At 39.8% G+C, this 19,191-nt stretch overlaps 2 protein-coding genes across 2 annotated transcripts in view; one reads left to right on the top strand and one right to left on the bottom strand.

Moving 5' to 3' along the window:
• Positions 1–13,716, bottom strand: part of LOC147334745 (protein-glutamine gamma-glutamyltransferase 2-like) — a 31,984-nt gene extending 18,268 nt beyond the window's left edge. Inside the window, exon 1 of the mRNA XM_086274642.1 lies at positions 13,601–13,716. The gene's annotated coding sequence lies outside the window, so the exon portion shown is untranslated. The remainder of the gene's footprint in view (positions 1–13,600) is intronic.
• coro2ab (coronin 2Ab) lies at positions 12,095–18,278 on the top strand. Its single transcript, XM_086285988.1, has 14 exons — positions 12,095–12,214; positions 12,593–12,793; positions 12,899–13,015; positions 13,150–13,299; positions 13,609–13,809; positions 13,879–13,995; positions 14,362–14,466; positions 14,570–14,666; positions 15,981–16,096; positions 16,174–16,264; positions 16,359–16,513; positions 17,137–17,304; positions 17,385–17,453; positions 17,531–18,278. The coding sequence occupies exons 1-14, from the start codon at positions 12,095–12,097 to the stop codon at positions 17,594–17,596; spliced, it is 1,773 nt and encodes a 590-aa protein (XP_086142114.1). The 3' UTR covers positions 17,597–18,278.
• The last annotated feature ends 913 nt before the right edge of the window (positions 18,279–19,191 follow it).

The following is a 19,191-nucleotide window of genomic DNA, read 5'->3' as shown; positions in this document are numbered from 1 at the left end:
TTGATGTTCAAGAGCATTAGAGTTGTGCAAACTCTTTTTGCAGTATATCGTCTATTTCCATGTACGTTTGCACACAATTCAATGCACATATTTCCCTTTTTCCTAGCTAAACATAAAGAAACTACAGGTAGCTCAATGCTTTCACACAGTACTACTGTATTATTAGTCCACCAAAAGAAAAAGATGCATTGATAAAAAAAATTGATTGAAGCCTTTTGTGCTTGGCTTTCATCAGCAGGTGTTTATCTGGAGGGCATCAGGCTTAAAGCCATAGGTGTGGTGTCTGCTTCATTTTCACTTTTTCAGAGATTTTTCCCGATAGTTAAAGTTTGCAGTCATACAAGAATCCAGGTGAGTTTGATATTCTGAGAATGAATACCAGACGACAAACAACCATATCACCAAACCAGCTCAGCTAGTTCTACTTAAACAGACAAACTTTAGTTTTAATTGCTGTCCAACTGTCAATGAAATGAACTGAGAATTAATACAAATTAAGTACAACTGAATTTTATTAAATTTAACAATTTTTAGTTCAGTTTGTATCTATTTCTATATTGCCAATCATAACAACTGTCATCTTAAGGTCAAACCACCAGTAGAACCAGGATCGGGGAGGGGCAGCTATGTGCTCCGACCAGTTGGTGGTGACGGGAGAAATCAAAGTTCACCGGGGTTGATTTAAAAGTGGAATTTAGTAATTTGTGAATATTGATTGCTCAGCAGTGATTGACTTTCCAGACACCTCATTTACCGCTTAGTCTCACTTGCAAGTATGAGATTATCCTCATCTAGAAAGAAAATAAAGCAGAAGTTGCTTTAAGGTGGGTCTAACTTGTGAAGTCACCATGACCGTACACCGTTTTTAGGTCTTGCATTCATTATGTTTCAAAAAGTAAGGCAATGACAGTCAAAATGCTCAGGGGCATAAAAGGGGTTAATGTGTGTTTGATAAGGGAGTGCTTTACACCACTATCACTTTCCCATGCTGTCAAACTCAGTACTGACATCATTACTCTAGTCCAGGGGTCAGCAACCTTTAACACCCAAAGAGCCACTTGGACCCGGTTTCCACGCAAAAGAAAACACTGGGAGCCGCAAATACTTTTTGACATTTAAAATGCAGATAACGCTGTATATATTGTTTTTTTACCTTTATGCTTTGTATGAACAACTAAAGTAAGTAAAGTTTATTTATTAAGCGCTTTTCACAGACAGGCAGTCACAAAGCGCTGTACACAAATATTAAAATAAACAATACAATCAATAGACATTATACACAATGTAAAAGATCAAATGTAAAGAATGTAAAGAATATAAAATACGTAGATCAACAAAAGGCTTGTTTGAACAGAAAAGTTTTTAACTGCTTTTTAAAAGAATCCACAGAGCAACTAAGGTGTGTTGCTTATGAAATCCATGAAGTGCTAGAGAGAAAATTACATTTTATTTATGTAATTAACACATTTTGAACTCTTAAAGAAATATAACAAAAGGAAAGACACCCAGCTGAACTAAAACTATGCTGCTAAAAAAGAAAAATAGATATTTGCAAAATTCTGCCTAAATATGTATTTTACCTGATAAATGTGTGTGGCGGGGCGTGGTCTGCAGCACCGCTGCAGGGGATGCGGACGCACCTGAGCGGCACCTGCAATCACGCCTCACCGGCTTAACGTCTGTGCTATCTGTGCTGTTGTGTTGGTGTGTGTCGAGCTGTGAGCTGCAAAGCTACAGCCGGCTGTATGCGTACAGCAACCATGTGTGAAAAGTGGTCAATAAAGAGATGTATATTTTTATATTTCAATATCACAATAATCTAACAATTTACAACTACACGTTAAAAAAGAACTAACATAAATAAAATACACTTCAGCTAAATACTTCTAATTTATTTTCCCAAACCACGCCGAGCCGCACTATAAGGACTTAAGAGCCGCAGGTTGCCGACCCCTGCTCTAGTCCAATCATCTTCTCGCCCATCTGCTTTGAGAATCCGCCTTCACTTTGCATGCTTTAAATATCAATGCTCTTTGTCATGCTCCCTTTCAGATTCTTATTCATGCAACCCACCTCTAATTATCAAATAGATTAATTAATTTCTCTACCTCAAGAAATCATGTTGAATACTGATGTCTATCAAAAGCATCTGATGTGCACCATCCAGATGCTTTGTACTTTTGACCTCCTATGGATGGAAAAGCCCCCCCAACAATACTTGCTTTTTAAAGATGTATGCTGCACAATCATTCCTCCCTGGAAAAATAACATTTCAAATAAACCTTTAGTATCCCCAAATTCAGGCCCTTGATAAGTGGATGTAAATGGGCTCACCTGTCTGGCCTCCACTCTGTGCCCTTCCCACACACAACAGTCTTTCACCTACAAATACTCATACCCAGTAAATCAAAAAAGTTGAAACATGGAAATAAACAAACACCTATACAAACACACAGCCACATTTAGCTCTACTTTAAAATCAACAGACAAAAATGAGCATTGCCACACCTCCACTGGATATCATTAGTCTCCTTTATGTTTCCCCCCAATGAACGACAGCTCTTCCTGATTTTTGTGAAGCTCTAATTTAAGCTGGTGTTTTCTTTTTAATACTTGAAATGACTGCTTAATTATTTACTGATTAATAGCTATCCAAAAATACAAGAATATGGACAAGCAAACAACAAAGCCTTTAATATTTTTTGTCATTTCTACATTCCTTTGTTCTATCATAAAGAAATTAAAATTATCCTTTTCATCGATCAAAGACATAACTTCTTAGCCAGGCCTCTTTCTATAAATCTCTACTTAAATAGAAGGTTTGCTAATTTAGGTTATAGATGTTCTGGTCAACAGGGTAAGTGCTGATGTAATAATGTTATCAGGCTCTCAAAGCTTTGCTGTTGCAGAATGGAAAGATTTATAAGCAGAGATAAAAATCGTTCAGTAGTGCTTAATAAAATCACATACAATGTGATTAATGACAACATTTTTATACCATGTAATTACTCAGGAACTATTAATGGTTCATGATATCATTAAGAAAATAAGTAAATAAGTGACTAACAACATATTTAGATGCAAATTTATACATATAATTCATTGAGATATGAGATAATTTAATGTGGGCATGTTGTTTAAGGTTTTATAAATTTTATATATATATATATATATATATATATATATATATATATATATATATATTATATACACACACACACACATAAAGGATTTTAAGATAATCTGAATGTTGGAAGCTACATCATGATGTCACCATTACCATCACTTTCCAGTCGTCTTTGTGTCATCTCTTCTCTGTAAAAACACAAAAGAATAGAAGGAATACAGCTTTTAAACGGCATCAGCACACTTTAAATACTTCCCTGGGTGAGGGCCAATAGTGTCCTTGAGAGTTCACTGTAGAGGCAGGGCCAGATGTATAAAGCATCTCTGCCCTCGTCAATATCTTGTTTTGTAGTTAGCGTTCATTAACTTGAAACAATGTTTTTGTTTGTTTGTTTTTATTTTTATGCTAAAATAATCTTATGTAGTTGTTACAACTAGTTTTTGTCATAGTTAAAATGAAGTTACCTAATGTAAATAAGTAGTTCTTTTAGATTTAATTACTTATGTAGTTCTAAATTACATTTCAGAGATTTCACAGAGTTTTTATGAAACTGAAAAACAGATGGAACGCTCTAGTCTATAACCTATTGCTGCCTCCCTGTGGAGACTCTTTAGGAGATTATTCTCTTTTTCAGAATTAATAAAATTGGTCTGTGGCTGCTGTACAAAAAGAAAAACTTTTATCAGTATAATAGTTCATATTAATATGATATGAACTATTGAAGTGATAGATGAAACCAGGTGTCATTGTAGGAGAAGCAAATGTGGTAACTGAAGAGACAGATGTTGACTTGAGTCAGCCTGTTGCAGAAAGAGAACCTGATGTTAAACTAATGGATAAAGGTGTGGGAAAGCCAGATGGTTATTAAATTTTGGGAAATTCATGTTTATATTAAGTTGCTATGTGTTTTTAGCACAATGACTGAATGTTTGTTAATCCAGCATTAATAAAATAACTAAATACAATACCTTTTGAGCACCAAGCTAGAAAAATACACCATTGCTAAAATTAATGGCTGATTTGATCTGCTTTTTTTGCTGAAAGGATATTTGAAGTTATTGTTGCTGACCATGTCCATGTCTTTATGAAGTGTATCCATCTTCTGATGGTTGCTCCCACACACATCATAAAGCTCAAATAATCTCAAACTGATTTCATGAACATGAAAATGAGTTCCCTGTACTCAAATTACCTCCATATTTAATGTCTTCTTCATCCAATACAGCACCTATGGGATGTGGTGAAACAGGAGATGTTTACACTCAGCCTTGGAGACAGGAGAAGAAGGTCGCCGAGAAGGGGCTTGGAGTAGAGCCACTACTCCTCCACATCAAAATGAGCCAGTTGAGGTGGTTCATCTGACCATGATCCCTCCTGGATGCCTCCAAGAGGAGGTATTTGGGACATGTTCTACTGCAGAGGTTATATTTTTCAGCTGGCTTTGTAGTCCCTCCAGAAGAGTTAGAGGTCGTCACCAGGGACAGGGTCTTGATGTCTGCTGAGACAGCTGTACCCAAGACCTGGACTTGGATAAGTGGAAGGAGACTATGGATGGATGGACGTTGGATGTAGGGGTGATCTACCCCAGCATTTAACATAATGCAAATGACTACAAATTAGAACAGGAGTGTCTTAATCATAACTATAGTCATAAGAAATTCGAATGGTATTTGTTAGGCTCACCAAGTTCTAAGGTAAAATATATTTTTTACACTGTCCCAACTCTCCAGTAGATTTGAAATATGTTATTGTCTTAGCTCTTGGAGCTGCATTAGAATGTGAGTGCGTGCAACTATGCTGGTCGTATCAGATTGTAGAGGTGTGTTTGTGTGTGTGCAGCCGTGCATAAACAGCTTGGCTAATACGGGAGCAGAGGCTAGACGTCATGGATCAGGAGTGAACCCACACACGGAAACACACAGAGAGGTGGATGCAGATCAGCTCAGCTGTAGACACGGAGGGAGCAGGTTTAAAAAAACTTATTTGTATCACAGTTATAGTACCTCTAATAAAAGGTATTGCAGAAGAAGTGGAAGTCACAAAACTGGTAGCAGTGTTATTAATAATAACAGTTTATGTTTTTAGCAGAAAGAGATCCCAGTGATTCCTAAGTAACTGAATTCAAGGTAAGACCATATTCATTCATTCAAATGATATTTTTCAGGGAAGATTGTATGCCTTTCTTAAAAGATCATTCGTGAAAGGCTATCAAGCATTATTTGTTTTACCTTAATCTTATTTTTAGTCTAACCTTAAATGAACATTTTCGAAAACCTTAACTGAAACTGAATCTAATCTTTCCTAACCTCAGGATGAACCTAAACTTTACCTAACCTTATCTGAACAATCCATATGCTTAATCAAACCTAAACATAATCTTTCCTAATGTTAAGCTGAACCTTATTTTGACCTGTCTTCATTTTAGGATTAATTGAACCTCATCCCAGCCTTCATGGCCTTGATTAAACCCAAGCTCTCTCTCTCCTGTGATAAGAATAAACCAATTTTAGATTTATCTTACTCTTACTAGATTTAATTTACTCTTAATTTAAATTAAGCCACATTTTTGCATACCATTTATGCAAAACTTTTATTGGAATTATTAAAAGACATAAAATCTTGACTTTCATCCAGGATCCAGGGTCCCAGTCCCCTGTAGGACTGTTACTTTGGGACTTTTGTTTTGCTTTGTTTTGGGCTTTTCATTTTCAGTAGCTGTTGTATTTAGCCTTGCTCCAACATGAGGTGCCAGTTGAGTGGTTTCCAGCCTGAGAGTTGGGCATACCAAAGAGTCATCATTCTTCTGAAGTGTTGTTCGCTCAAACCAATAAAAACTACACAACCTCATAATTTTACAATTTTATACAAGGCTATAAAAGTTCTAACTAAGAAACCACTGTGATTTCATCATTGTTATATATTCTTTTTTAATATATGTATGAAAATCAGTGATCGTATGACAATCAGATTCCTGTTTCTAGCTGACAGGAGTGACACCTGGTGTGGTCTTCTATCGCTTTAGCCCATCTGCCTCATGGTTCAAAGTGTTGTGCATTCAGAGATGCTCTTCTGCATACCTTGGTTGTAGCAAGAGGTTGTTTTAGTTACTGCTGCCTTCCTATCAGCTCAAAACAGTCTAACCTCAACTGACCTTTGACATCAACAAGGTATTTTCACTCAGCGAACAGCCATCCAGTGGATATTTTCTCTTTGTCAGACCATTCTCTGTAAACACTGAAGATGGTTGTGTGGTAAAATCCCAGATCAGCCTACAGTGGGGCAAAAAAGTATTTAGTCAGCCACCGATTGTGCAAGTTCCCCCACTTAAAATGATGACAGAGGTCAGTAATTTGCACCAGAGGTACACTTCAACTGTGAGAGACAGAATGTGAAAAAAAAATCCATGAATCCACATGGTAGGATTTGTAAAGAATTTATTCGTAAATCAGGGTGGAAAATAAGTATTTGGTCAATAACAAAAATACAACTCAATACTTTGTAACATAATCTTTGTTGGCAATAACAGAGGTCAAACGTTTACTATAGGTCTTTACCAGGTTTGCACACACAGTAGCTGGTATTTTGGCCCATTCCTCCATGCAGATCTTCTCGAGAGCAGTGATGTTTTGGGGCTGTCGCCGAGCAACACGGACTTTCAACTCCCGCCACAGATTTTCTATGGGGTTGAGGTCTGGAGACTGGCTAGGCCACTCCAGGACTTTCAAATGCTTCTTACGGAGCCACTCCTTTGTTGCCCGGGCGGTGTGTTTTGGATCATTGTCATGTTGGAAGACCCAGCCTCGTTTCATCTTCAAAGTTCTCACTGATGGAAGGAGGTTTTGGCTCAAAATCTCACGATACATGGCCCCATTCATTCTGTCCTTAACACGGATCAGTCGTCCTGTCCCCTTGGCAGAAAAACAGCCCCATAGCATGATGTTTCCACCCCCATGCTTCACAGTAGGTATGGTGTTCTTGGGATGCAACTCAGTATTCTTCGTCCTCCAAACACGACGAGTTGAGTTTATACCAAAAAGTTCTACTTTGGTTTCATCTGACCACATGACATTCTCCCAATCCTCTGCTGTATCATCCATGTGCTCTCTGGCAAACTTCAGACGGGCCTGGACATGCACTGGCTTCAGCAGCGGAACACGTCTGGCACTGCGGGATTTGATTCCCTGCCGTTGTAGTGTGTTACTGATGGTGACCTTTGTTACTTTGGTCCCAGCTCTCTGCAGGTCATTCACCAGGTCCCCCCGTGTGGTTCTGGGATCTTTGCTCACCGTTCTCATGATCATTTTGACCCCACGGGATGAGATCTTGCGTGGAGCCCCAGATCGAGGGAGATTATCAGTGGTCTTGTATGTCTTCCATTTTCTGATGATTGCTCCCACAGTTGATTTTTTTCACACCAAGCTGCTTGCCTATTGTAGATTCACTCTTCCCAGTCTGGTGCAGGTCTACAATACTTTTCCTGGTGTCCTTCGAAAGCTCTTTGGTCTTGGCCATGGCAGAGTTTGGAGTCTGACTGTTTGAGGCTGTGGACAGGTGTCTTTTATACAGATGATGAGTTCAAACAGGTGCCATTCATACAGGTAACGAGTGGGGGACAGAAAAGCTTCTTACAGAAGACGTTACAGGTCTGTGAGAGCCAGAGATTTTCCTTGTTTGAGGTGACCAAATACTTATTTTCCACCCTAATTTACAAATAAATTCTTTACAAATCCTACCATGTGAATTCATGGATTTTTTTTTCACATTCTGTCTCTCACAGTTGAAGTGTACCTCTGGTGCAAATTACTGACCTCTGTCATCATTTTAGGTGGGGGAACTTGCACAATCGGTGGCTGACTAAATACTTTTTTGCCCCACTGTATCTGGCACCAACAAGTATGGCACGTAAAAAAAGTAGAGTTCAAATTAGTACAAGTAGATTTAAAGTATTTAAATCACATTCTGCCACTGATAATGTACAATGTTTATTACAGGTACACTTAGTCGAATTGAAATAAAAAAAACAAAACACTTAAACTGTGCTTTGATTTCATTTATTGTAAATTTTATTTTTTAAAAATTCCCCTTTGATTATCATCTTCTTTTTCCTTTACTATTTCTATCCTTCTCCTCACTCGACAGTAAGGTGATCTGTCTCAGCCACAGTAAAGGTCAAAGGTCAGGTTAGGGGAGTTTGTAACAACAGGAAGTGTGTGTGTGTAGCCAATAAATATTTAATAGAGACAAATAAGCTGTCTTGGAGGATGGATATATCACTCTGTGTGTGTGTGTGTGTGTGTGTGTGTGTGTGTGTGTGTGTGTGTGTGTGTGAGTAAATGATTAGGATCATTTATTGAAGAAACTGATTTATTATTGATAAGATTATGAAAGCCATTAATAACAGCAAATTGCATTATTGATTAGAGCCAATAATGCAGCTGCTGAGGTTCTGAAGCTCTTTCCAAAACAAACACATGCAGTCGTTTCTCCATTGCTTCAGAAGACATTACAACTGTCTGAAAATGAACAATAGGCTGCTCAATGTTTTTTACCTGAAAGGCTTCATATTGTGAGGTTATTATCTTACACTCAGTTAGCTTATCTTCTTATTTATTAGTCCTTTATTTATCCAGGTAAAACATCTCATTGAGATTAAAAATATCATTTCCAAGAGAGACCTGGCATCATGGCAACAAAAGTCAAAATACACATACCACATAAGTATATAACATTTAAAACAAATACAATATCCCATACCAACATGTGAAAAATATACAATAACATATCAAATTAAGAGTGACATTAAAAACAATCACACTGAGTAAAAGAGTTATTCTCTCGTTCCTTTAAGACAGACTTAAACTCTTCCAAACCAATTCTGATAATTTCAGTTCCTTCTGCAGATTATTCCAGGAAGCAGGGACAGCGTATTTAAAAGCATTTTTCCCCAATTCTGTTCTGAGTTTTGGGACAATCAATTGTATGATATTGTGAGAACGAAGGCTGTATTGGTTGTGGTTTTTACACATATAAACATATAAATAAGATGGAACCAGCCCAAGGAGAGATTTATAGATAAAGATCAACCAATGGGAGAGTCTGCGAATATGCAAAGAACAATGATGTACACGATTTCCACAGCCAGTAACAAAACGTAAAGCACAATGGTACACAGTATCCAACCTCTTTAGGTAGTGGGCAGGTGCATTCATAAAAAGCAGGTCACCATAATCCAATAAAGGTAAAAAAGTTGCATGAATCAAGTGTTTTCTCACTTGGAGGGAGAAACAGGATTGATTTCTAAAAAAGTAACCTAGTTTTAACTTCGACACAAGCCTTTGAATGTGAGTCTTAAATGACAAATTCTGATCTATAATGATCCCTAGATACTTGTAAGATGTGACCATTTCAATTTCAGTTCCTTGAATTGTTTTAATCTTAGGAGACGTAGCTAACAACTTTTTGCCATTTGATAATAACATGAACTTGGATTTCTCTGGATTTAACACCAACTTAAGTTGAGTTAAATGGGACTGAAAATGATCATGGCAGACTGCAGAAATTGCAGGGTTTGTGCTACTTAAGGGGATGAACAATAAATAATTGTATCATCTGCATAAAGATGGAAGGCTGCATTTGACAAATTATCACAAAGGTTGTTTATGTAAAGAGAAAATAGCAATGGCCCTAATATGGAGCCCTGCGGAACTCCTTTGGATACTGAGAGAAAAGAGGAAGAAGACCCAGCAGCATGGACACACTGTTTTCTTGCTGACAAGTAATTTGAAAACCAGCTTAGAGCATTTACAGATAGACCAATATTGTTTAGTCTATTTAATAAAATAGCATGCTTAACTGTATCAAAAGCCTTTGACAAGTCAAGAAAAAGAGCAGCACAGTAATTTACACTTACTCTGATCTTCACATGGCCTAAAACTAATCTCACTCTAAGTTTTTTGTATCCAAACAATTCCTTCCTTTCAATCTGATTTTAACCTTAATTTATTAGGGTACATCTTTATCCTAATCTTAAATCAAAGCTTTGGTTAAAGCCAAGATTAATACGAACATTAAATTAAACCTAACTTGAACCACAACTTAGTGTCATGGCTACTGGACGGACTCACGCGCAGTCAGTTCTTTCTATGAGAACAAAAGGAGATTATTTATTTACAACAGGGATCACCTCAGTGCTATATACAGTGGGGCAAAAAAGTATTTAGTCAGCCACCGATTGTGCAAGTTCCCCCACCTAAAATGATGACAGAGGTCAGTAATTTGCACCAGAGGTACACTTCAACTGTGAGAGACAGAATGTGAAAAAAAAATCCATGAATTCACATGGTAGGATTTGTAAAGAATTTATTTGTAAATTAGGGTGGAAAATAAGTATTTGGTCACCTCAAACAAGGAAAATCTCTGGCTCTCACAGACCTGTAACGTCTTCTGTAAGAAGCTTTTCTGTCCCCCACTCGTTACCTGTATGAATGGCACCTGTTTGAACTCATCATCTGTATAAAAGACACCTGTCCACAGCCTCAAACAGTCAGACTCCAAACTCTGCCATGGCCAAGACCAAAGAGCTTTCGAAGGACACCAGGAAAAGTATTGTAGACCTGCACCAGACTGGGAAGAGTGAATCTACAATAGGCAAGCAGCTTGGTGTGAAAAAAATCAACTGTGGGAGCAATCATCAGAAAATGGAAGACATACAAGACCACTGATAATCTCCCTCGATCTGGGGCTCCACGCAAGATCTCATCCCGTGGGGTCAAAATGATCATGAGAACGGTGAGCAAAGATCCCAGAACCACACGGGGGGACCTGGTGAATGACCTGCAGAGAGCTGGGACCAAAGTAACAAAGGTCACCATCAGTAACACACTACAACGGCAGGGAATCAAATCCCGCAGTGCCAGACGTGTTCTGCTGCTGAAGCCAGTGCATGTCCAGGCCCGTCTGAAGTTTGCCAGAGAGCACATGGATGATACAGCAGAGGATTGGGAGAATGTCATGTGGTCAGATGAAACCAAAGTAGAACTTTTTGGTATAAACTCAACTCGTCGTGTTTGGAGGACGAAGAATACTGAGTTGCATCCCAAGAACACCACACCTACTGTGAAGCATGGGGGTGGAAACATCATGCTATGGGGCTGTTTTTCTGCCAAGGGGACAGGACGACTGATCCGTGTTAAGGACAGAATGAATGGGGCCATGTATCGTGAGATTTTGAGCCAAAACCTCCTTCCATCAGTGAGAACTTTGAAGATGAAACCAGGCTGGGTCTTCCAACATGACAATGATCCAAAACACACCGCCCGGGCAACAAAGGAGTGGCTCCGTAAGAAGCATTTGAAAGTCCTGGAGTGGCCTAGCCAGTCTTCAGACCTCAACCCCATAGAAAATCTGTGGCGGGAGTTGAAAGTCCGTGTTGCTCGGCGACAGCCCCAAAACATCACTGCTCTCGAGAAGATCTGCATGGAGGAATGGGCCAAAATACCAGCTACTGTGTGTGCAAACCTGGTAAAGACCTATAGTAAACGTTTGACCGCTGTTATTGCCAACAAAGATTATGTTACAAAGTATTGAGTTGTATTTTTGTTATTGACCAAATACTTATTTTCCACCCTGATTTACGAATAAATTCTTTACAAATCCTACCATGTGGATTCATGGATTTTTTTTTCACATTCTGTCTCTCACAGTTGAAGTGTACCTCTGGTGCAAATTACTGACCTCTGTCATCATTTTAAGTGGGGGAACTTGCACAATCGGTGGCTGACTAAATACTTTTTTGCCCCACTGTATGTACAGTGAGTTGGGAGGGGGGGTCCAGGGCTCCAGGGAGAGAAGGGGGGGGGGGGGGGATCCACACACACACACGCTTCCTCTTCAATGTTAGTTGAACGTTCTTCAACAGAATTCAACGTTAGTTCCACAACAAAATACACACAGTGGATTCTTTTGAAAATGGCGAGAGCACAAACTCAGGAGGTTCAACATTCCAGTGGTGAGCTGCTCTGTGCCACTGCCTTAAATAGCAGCTGGGGAAATCAGCCAGATCAGCAGCAGGTGGAGACAATCACACAGGTGCGTGGGCCAATAGCGAGAGCCCGTAACAAGCTCCACCCAGGCAGAGAGGAAGAGGAGAGACAAAGAAAACAAAAACAAAAAAGAACAACAACAACAAAACCTGTAGCCAGTGTGAGCCAACCAGAGACACGGGGACCTTCGCTTAGGTTCATCTTAAGTATTCGCTTGACCCAAAATTAGCCTGTATTTATCCTAACCTTAAACATTATCCTAACTTCCCCTAACTTTAATCTAGTCAAGGATTAATCCTTCAATGATTAACATTAATCTAACATACCCCATTAGATTTCCCCCCATTTTCTGATTTCTTGATATAAATCTGCACCAAAACTTAAACTCCTCTAAGCTTGATGCTACTGTACTCTTGTCCACCAGATGTCATGGCGATCATCCTTTCGCTGCTCAAAGTTTCGTCACATTTTTGGAAAGTCTGCCACCAAGGAGCACAGCTACGACGGGGTGCCAATCACGCGTAGTGTCCACGACAACCACTACTGCTCAGCCAATCCCTGCTTCATCGCTGTGGTGACTGAGTGCGCGGGAGGCGGGTCCTTTTTAGTCCTGCCCATCCATCATGTACATAGGCCTTTTTAATTTAATTTCCTCTGAATTAACATAATAAAGGATAAAAAAAATGGGGAAACCTAAATTTTTAAAATTGTTTCATGTTCTCTCTCTCAGACAGGCAGAGTAGATCCTCAGCATCCGAGGGTTTGTGGCCACAGCGGCAGAGTCCTGGACGTCAAGTGGAATCCATTCGATGATTACTGCATCGCCTCATGCTCAGAGGACTGCACTGTATGGCAGTTAGTTAACGACTAACTAGGATTAACTTTGGAATTCGATTTAGGATAAGGATGGGGTTAAATTATTGGGAATTATATAACGTTTAGTGTACAGCACATACACTTTGGTCCTGTGCATGTATTCAGGTGAAGATCTGGGATATCCCAGTCTGTGGAGTCCAACAGAACCTCACCAAGGCCAGGAAAACCCTGATTGGCCACTCCAGAAGAGTGGGGCTAATTGAGTGGCATCCAACTGCTGAGAACCTTCTGCTAAGTGCTGCCTATGACTACAAGGTCAGTGCCAATCATATAACATTCTGGCTTAAATGAGTACCGTATTTTTGTTAAAAGAAACCGTCTTTGCTTTTGTGTTGTATTCAACTTCCTTCAATATATCTTATGAACATAATGCACAGAAATCTTAGAGAAAAAGCCAATGGTTGGCATAAAACTTTTCTATAATAGACACCTTACAAGATTGAACCAGTAAAGAAAGTATCAACACAAGAGAACCAAATGTTAAAGAGCTACACTCTACAATCAGTAATTCCAGTGCATTTAGGCTGCAAAACAGATGTGAATTTGTCTCACTTACTGCTCCAGGTCCTTCTCTGGGATGTATCCCAGGCTGGTGCAGTTATCAGGTATCCAGTTCGGGTGGTGCTGATGCCCATCCACCACCGCTACCCATCTGAGGCACTGCTGCTTTCAGTCAGCTTCAACAGTGATGGCAGCAGGCTGGCAGTCACATGCAAAGACAGACACGTTCGAGTCCTGGACCCTCGGACAGGAAAGATTTTACAGGTATGATTATTGTATCTGAATGCGAGTCCTGACAGAAAATTGCCAGGAAGGTAACTGATACTTCTGCAGGTATCAAGCAGTAACTCACACAAGGCCAACAAAGTTTTATACATCGGGGGGTTGAAGTTGCTTCTGTCCACTGGCAGCTCATCTTGGAACCACCGGCAGATCGTCCTGTGGGACCCTGTAAGATAGTTTTTTTCCTTTCAACTGTAATCTGAAACTTAATCTAAGCTGTGCTTGTTCTTAAACCTGAATCCAATTACCAGCATTTTCTAGGAGTAAGAATACTTGGGTCGTAAGACATGATTAAAAAAGAGATTGCTGAAAATGAGGCACATAGACAAAAACAAATAAATATATAATAAACATATAAAATTAAACAGCTGATAATAAAAACTGCTTTCTTGTGAAATGATTTAAGAGAATCTCACTGGAGAATTAATTATATAACTGTATATCTCAATTGAGCAACTTTTGCATATTTTAACTTGATTTTTTTTTCCCTTTACAATTTGCTCTACATTCATTCCCATATGTGTTTTCATGCAGGATGACTTATCTGAACCCTTATATGAAGAAGATCTGGATGGGTCAGCTGGAGTACTCTTCCCGTTTTATGACCCAGACACACACATGTTGTATCTGGCTGGAAAGGTCAAAAAACATAAACTGCTTGTGGCAAAATGTGCCGTTAAATTTGAGTAACCATCATCAAGGAGGTTTAGCACCACTGTATATGTTGTATTTATGCTTGTAGGGTGATGGAAACATCCGGTACTATGAGCTAAGTGCTGAAAAACCTTACATCAGCTACCTGACTGAGTACAGGTCCCTGCTGCCACAAAAAGGACTTGGTGAGACCAACACACACACACAAGTGTGTTAGCTAGTAAATGACATAATTTATACAGCTGCCAGTCCAGCTTTGTTCCAGCTCTCACCTACAGTCATGAAATCTGGGTAATGACCAAAAGAGGAAAGTCATAAAATGCCGTCCTACAGAGGAAAGTCATAAAATGTCACAAAATAAAAGAGTAGGTCGACTCTCCCTAAGAGCTAAGGTGAGGAGCTCAAACATAAAGAGTAGAACAGCTGCTCCTCCATGTTGAACTCTGGGCATGCCCAACTGGGTGGAGACCCCGGAGTAAGACCTGCTCATCAGGTAGAACCAGAACAAGATGGGGCCAGCGACCCCACTCAGATAAGTGGAAGAAAATCAGCGAATCGATAGATATTCCTCCTTTTCCAACTTATCATGAAGTCATGCAAATTCTGGCTTCATACTATGACAATTGGGAATCAGGTGAGCCTGGTATCAAAATGTAGGTAAATAAGAGAGTTTTGAGTTTCCATGACTTCTTCTGACCAGACATCTAATCACATGGTGACATGACCCTTTGGATTTTTACCCAAAATGCTGTTTGAGTCAAACTTGGGTAAATCATCAAAGCAGATCAAACATGCTTGTCTCTTTTACTCTCTCACAAACATTAAATTGGTTCCATGTTGTTATTATAACTATCAGATATTCAAGGATATTGGTTCTTTGATTGGATATGAAAAAAATCATAGAGCATTGTGATCCTCTTGAAGTGAATGTAACAGTGATTTGGTTGCAGTTTTTAACAAACCTAAAACTTTGTATCCAACTCATCATCTATACCTATACTCATTTCAAGGTACCGACACAATTTTAAGAAAGCTTGTCTAAGTTCATTCACAGGCACTTTGATGCTGATCTAACAAACTTGACTTAAATGTCGACTTTGATGGATAATTTCCTTCACTGTTTCAATGCTACATCCTGCGGTCATGTTAACAGATGGAAGACACCAAGAACCAAGCTTCTGCCCCAACAACTCAACAAATGTTGGTCAATCGTCGTCTTTTCATGCCTGTTGGTCATCGTACATTTCTGAAACTGTCTTATGTCTGGTTGCAAGACTGTTAAGGCATTCTATACAGGACCAGTCTTCTGCCTGAAAAACCCATGCCTTGCTCCACCACCCTCTCACCAACCTTTAAATATTGATGTTGTCGTTTTTTAAAGTCTAGACTTTCATGTTGTAATAATAGAAAAAGGCAAAGAGTTTAGTGTCACTTTTAGAATATCCACAATACTTTATGACACAGGACTAAAATGTGTTTTGACGTCTGACTCACTCCAGGGGTGATGCCAAAGCGTGGCCTAGATGTGACCGCCTGTGAGATTTTCCGGTTTTATCGCCTGATTGCCATCAAAGACCTGGTGGAACCACTGTCCATGATCATACCACGCAAAGAGGTTGGGATGATGTACTTATCTTGAGTATAATCAGAGTACAAGAAGTATTGGTCCAGTTTTTTTCTTGTTCCTTCCAGTCAGGAATTTTTCAAGAGGATCTGTACCCAATGACAGCTGGAAACCAGGCAGCCATGACCGCTCAGGAGTGGCTGTTGGGGGTCAACAGAGGTCTGTAACCTAGCTGGGCCATCAGGTACACTAAAGATATTTACTCTCTATAGATCATTCAGTTTATCACTGATCTCTTACATTTCCTCACCAGGCCCAGTGCTGATGTCCCTGAAGCCAGACCCTCGAGTACCCAACCCTTACCCAGAAACCCCAGCTGAGAAGGGGCTGGTGAGGCAGCTTAGCTCCCTCAGGTTTCAGAGCAGCCCGGCTGCAGTGACAGAGATAGGCCAAGACTTTATAGAGGAGGTAAAGTGTGATCTGGTTATTTTACCTGACATTGCAGGGTAAAATATACCAATCTGGGGTGCCTTTTCTTGATTTTAAAGTGGTACACAGTTGTGTGAAAAAGTGCTTGGTCCCTATCTTGTTTCCTGTTTTTTAGTATGTTTTTTCACACTTAAATTTGTAACAGTAAAAGGCTGTAAAAATATCTGTAAAGATCACCAGTTATTGTAAATACTTGATTGGTGTTGTTGCTGCTAAGTATGGCCCAACAGGTTATTAGGTTTAGGGGGCAATCACCTTTTCACACAGGGCCATGTAGGTTTGGATTTTTTCCCTTTAATAATAAACACCTTCATATAGAAACGGCATTTTGTGTTTACTTGTGTTATGTTTGCCTAATATTTAAATTTGTTTGATGATCTGAAACATTTAAATGTGACAAACCTACAAAAAACAGGAAACTGGGAAAGAGGGGAAATGCTTTTTCATGCCACCGTACTCTTTTTAGAAACTTCTGTTTCCTTTAGACAAACTAGGAAATATGTTTTGCTACAGTAACCGTCACATCCTTCGAAACTGACCTGAGACCTGAGCCTTTTTTGGAGAGTAGTTCTCTGATACTTTTGTTGCTGTTCTCTGTTGAGGTTTTTCTGGAGGAGCAGCTGTCCTATCAGGATGCCAAATATCCCAAAGATCTGAGCGATCTGTCGGGGTGGCAGCCAGACGAGACCCAGGTCCCACTGTGGACATACTGCTGCACCCCGCACTGCTGCGAGCCTGCTGAGAGACCGCCACCAATGACCGAGTGTGAGGTTGGATAAATAATAAAACACTTCAGAAGAGTGTCTCCTTCTCTTGCACACAAACTCAGTCCTAGTTTTTTCTGTTTCAGCTACTCCAGGCATTTTACAAGCAGCAGGATGAGATCAGAGGCATGAAGGAGGAGCTCCATCAGAAAGACGTGAGTTCACAAACAGTACGTTATCAGAATTTCTTGTCAGATACTTTTTTATATTTTTGTGTTTTTACGTTCTGCAGATGAAAATTGCTCAGCTGGAGCAGGATATCAAAAACACCAGAAAGAACATGAGAGCGACCTTCTGATTCAGACCCTGCTGTGTAGGAGGGGCTTACAGAGACAGCGTGACCCACAGACAGCGGAGTTATCCTCCACAGACTGGACTTTGTAGTTGAAGCCACAACTCTTGTTTTCCTAAAATTCCTGAAAATGGTTTATTTGGGAGCAGAGACTATTTTCCTTCATACTTCACAAACTACCTGAAACACAATGGTCACCATCGAATATAAGAAACCCTGCGTCTGGGATGATGGGATGCAAAAATGCTAATTTCTTAAAACTCTTGAATTAAAGCTGTCCAAATACTTATGGAGCTAAGTGTAATTATGACCACATGCAAGGTGCAGTGATGTCAGGCAGCAGACACACACCACCTGCTCTAGTGACTTTTACTGGTGCAAGCAGGTTGGAAACAATGGAAGGGGCAGAAGGACACAGATCTTCTTGTTAGCAGTTTGCAAACTAATTTCAAGGGTAAGATACATGACCTTGCTGTTTTGGTAGGCCAAAAGAGCTAAAATGCATAAATCGCAAAACTCATGAAAAACACAGTGTGAGTGTGCAAAAAATGTTGAATGAAGTTTGGAACTGGACTGCATGAAAATGTTTGATGTAGTCACCCAGGGTTTCTGGACTCTTTGAAGCCTCAGTCCTGTGGTTTCATTGAATACTCATTAAAATGAATGTAAGACCAATAAAATATGAGTGTTTCCCTCAACAAAACTGAAGCACTATTTGTTTTGGGTGGTCTGCAACACACATAGAGCCATATCATTAGTCAGGTAATTACATTATGTAATATTATGTTCCAGATCAGCACACACACAGCTCCCGTGTGCCGGAAATTTAGCTATGAAGACCAAAAATGTGTTTCGCACCAGGCTGTAAATGTTCTTGTTTCTGCTTTAAAGTTTGTGATGAGTGACTCACTCCAGTGGCCATTAGAGGAACTGCAGTTTTCTGACTTAATCGTGTTTCATATTTAAAGTTGATTGATCTGTGACGTCACATCAGCTTGCGGAAATAAATGTTTTAAAATCCAGCACAGACCTGACACAGAACGTCAAAGATGAGAAAAGGCTGAGGGACAAAAATCAGAACTGGACTGAACAATCAGTGAAAACAGATCTGATGGAGTCATGAATCTGATCTATAGAAGAACATGGGGCGGCTCTGTTATGGTTTTGCTCTGCATTTCAGCCTGTGGGGTTCTTGTCACAGAACCATTTGGTCCACTGTGTATATGTCCGCACAACTGCAATTGTGCTAAAAAATTGGCCAAAAAATTCAGTCAGCTACATCAGTGTCTACTGTTTACTATCATAGCCAAGTGGCTAACAAACATAAACAGAAGTTTTCACTATCCGTACTAATTAATGTTATCTTGTTGTATCAGGTCAGTGCTATCCTCTATACTGTTGCATGCTGGCAGCAGGTTGAGGGTCACAGATGCCAACAGACTAAACTGACCCACAAGGCCAGTAATGTTGTGGGGATGGAGCTGGACTCCGTTAGGGTGGTGTCTGAGAGGCAGATGTTGTCCAAGATAAGGACAATTATGGATAATACCTCCCACCCACTCCATGACATGCTGGCTAGTCACAGGAGCACGTTCAGTGAG

The sequence above is a fragment of the Aulonocara sp. 'chitande type north' Nkhata Bay genome, linkage group LG3 (assembly GCF_057382095.1).
Source record: "Aulonocara sp. 'chitande type north' Nkhata Bay isolate Kocher_YH1m ecotype deep benthic linkage group LG3, A_spYH_male_GT1.1, whole genome shotgun sequence".
Taxonomy (NCBI): Eukaryota; Metazoa; Chordata; class Actinopteri; order Cichliformes; family Cichlidae; genus Aulonocara; species Aulonocara sp. 'chitande type north' Nkhata Bay.
This window is presented reverse-complemented; position numbering and strand designations above follow the sequence as displayed.

Excerpts from the sequence above, each read along its gene's own strand:
- coro2ab (XM_086285988.1), top strand. The coding sequence starts at position 12,095 with ATGGCGAGAGCACAAACTCAGGAGGTTCAACATTCCAGTGGTGAGCTG. Across the intron at positions 12,794-12,898 it reads TAGTCCTGCCCATCCATCAT|ACAGGCAGAGTAGATCCTCA; the intron begins GTACATAGGCCT and ends TCTCTCTCTCAG. Across the intron at positions 13,300-13,608 it reads GTGCTGCCTATGACTACAAG|GTCCTTCTCTGGGATGTATC; the intron begins GTCAGTGCCAAT and ends TTACTGCTCCAG.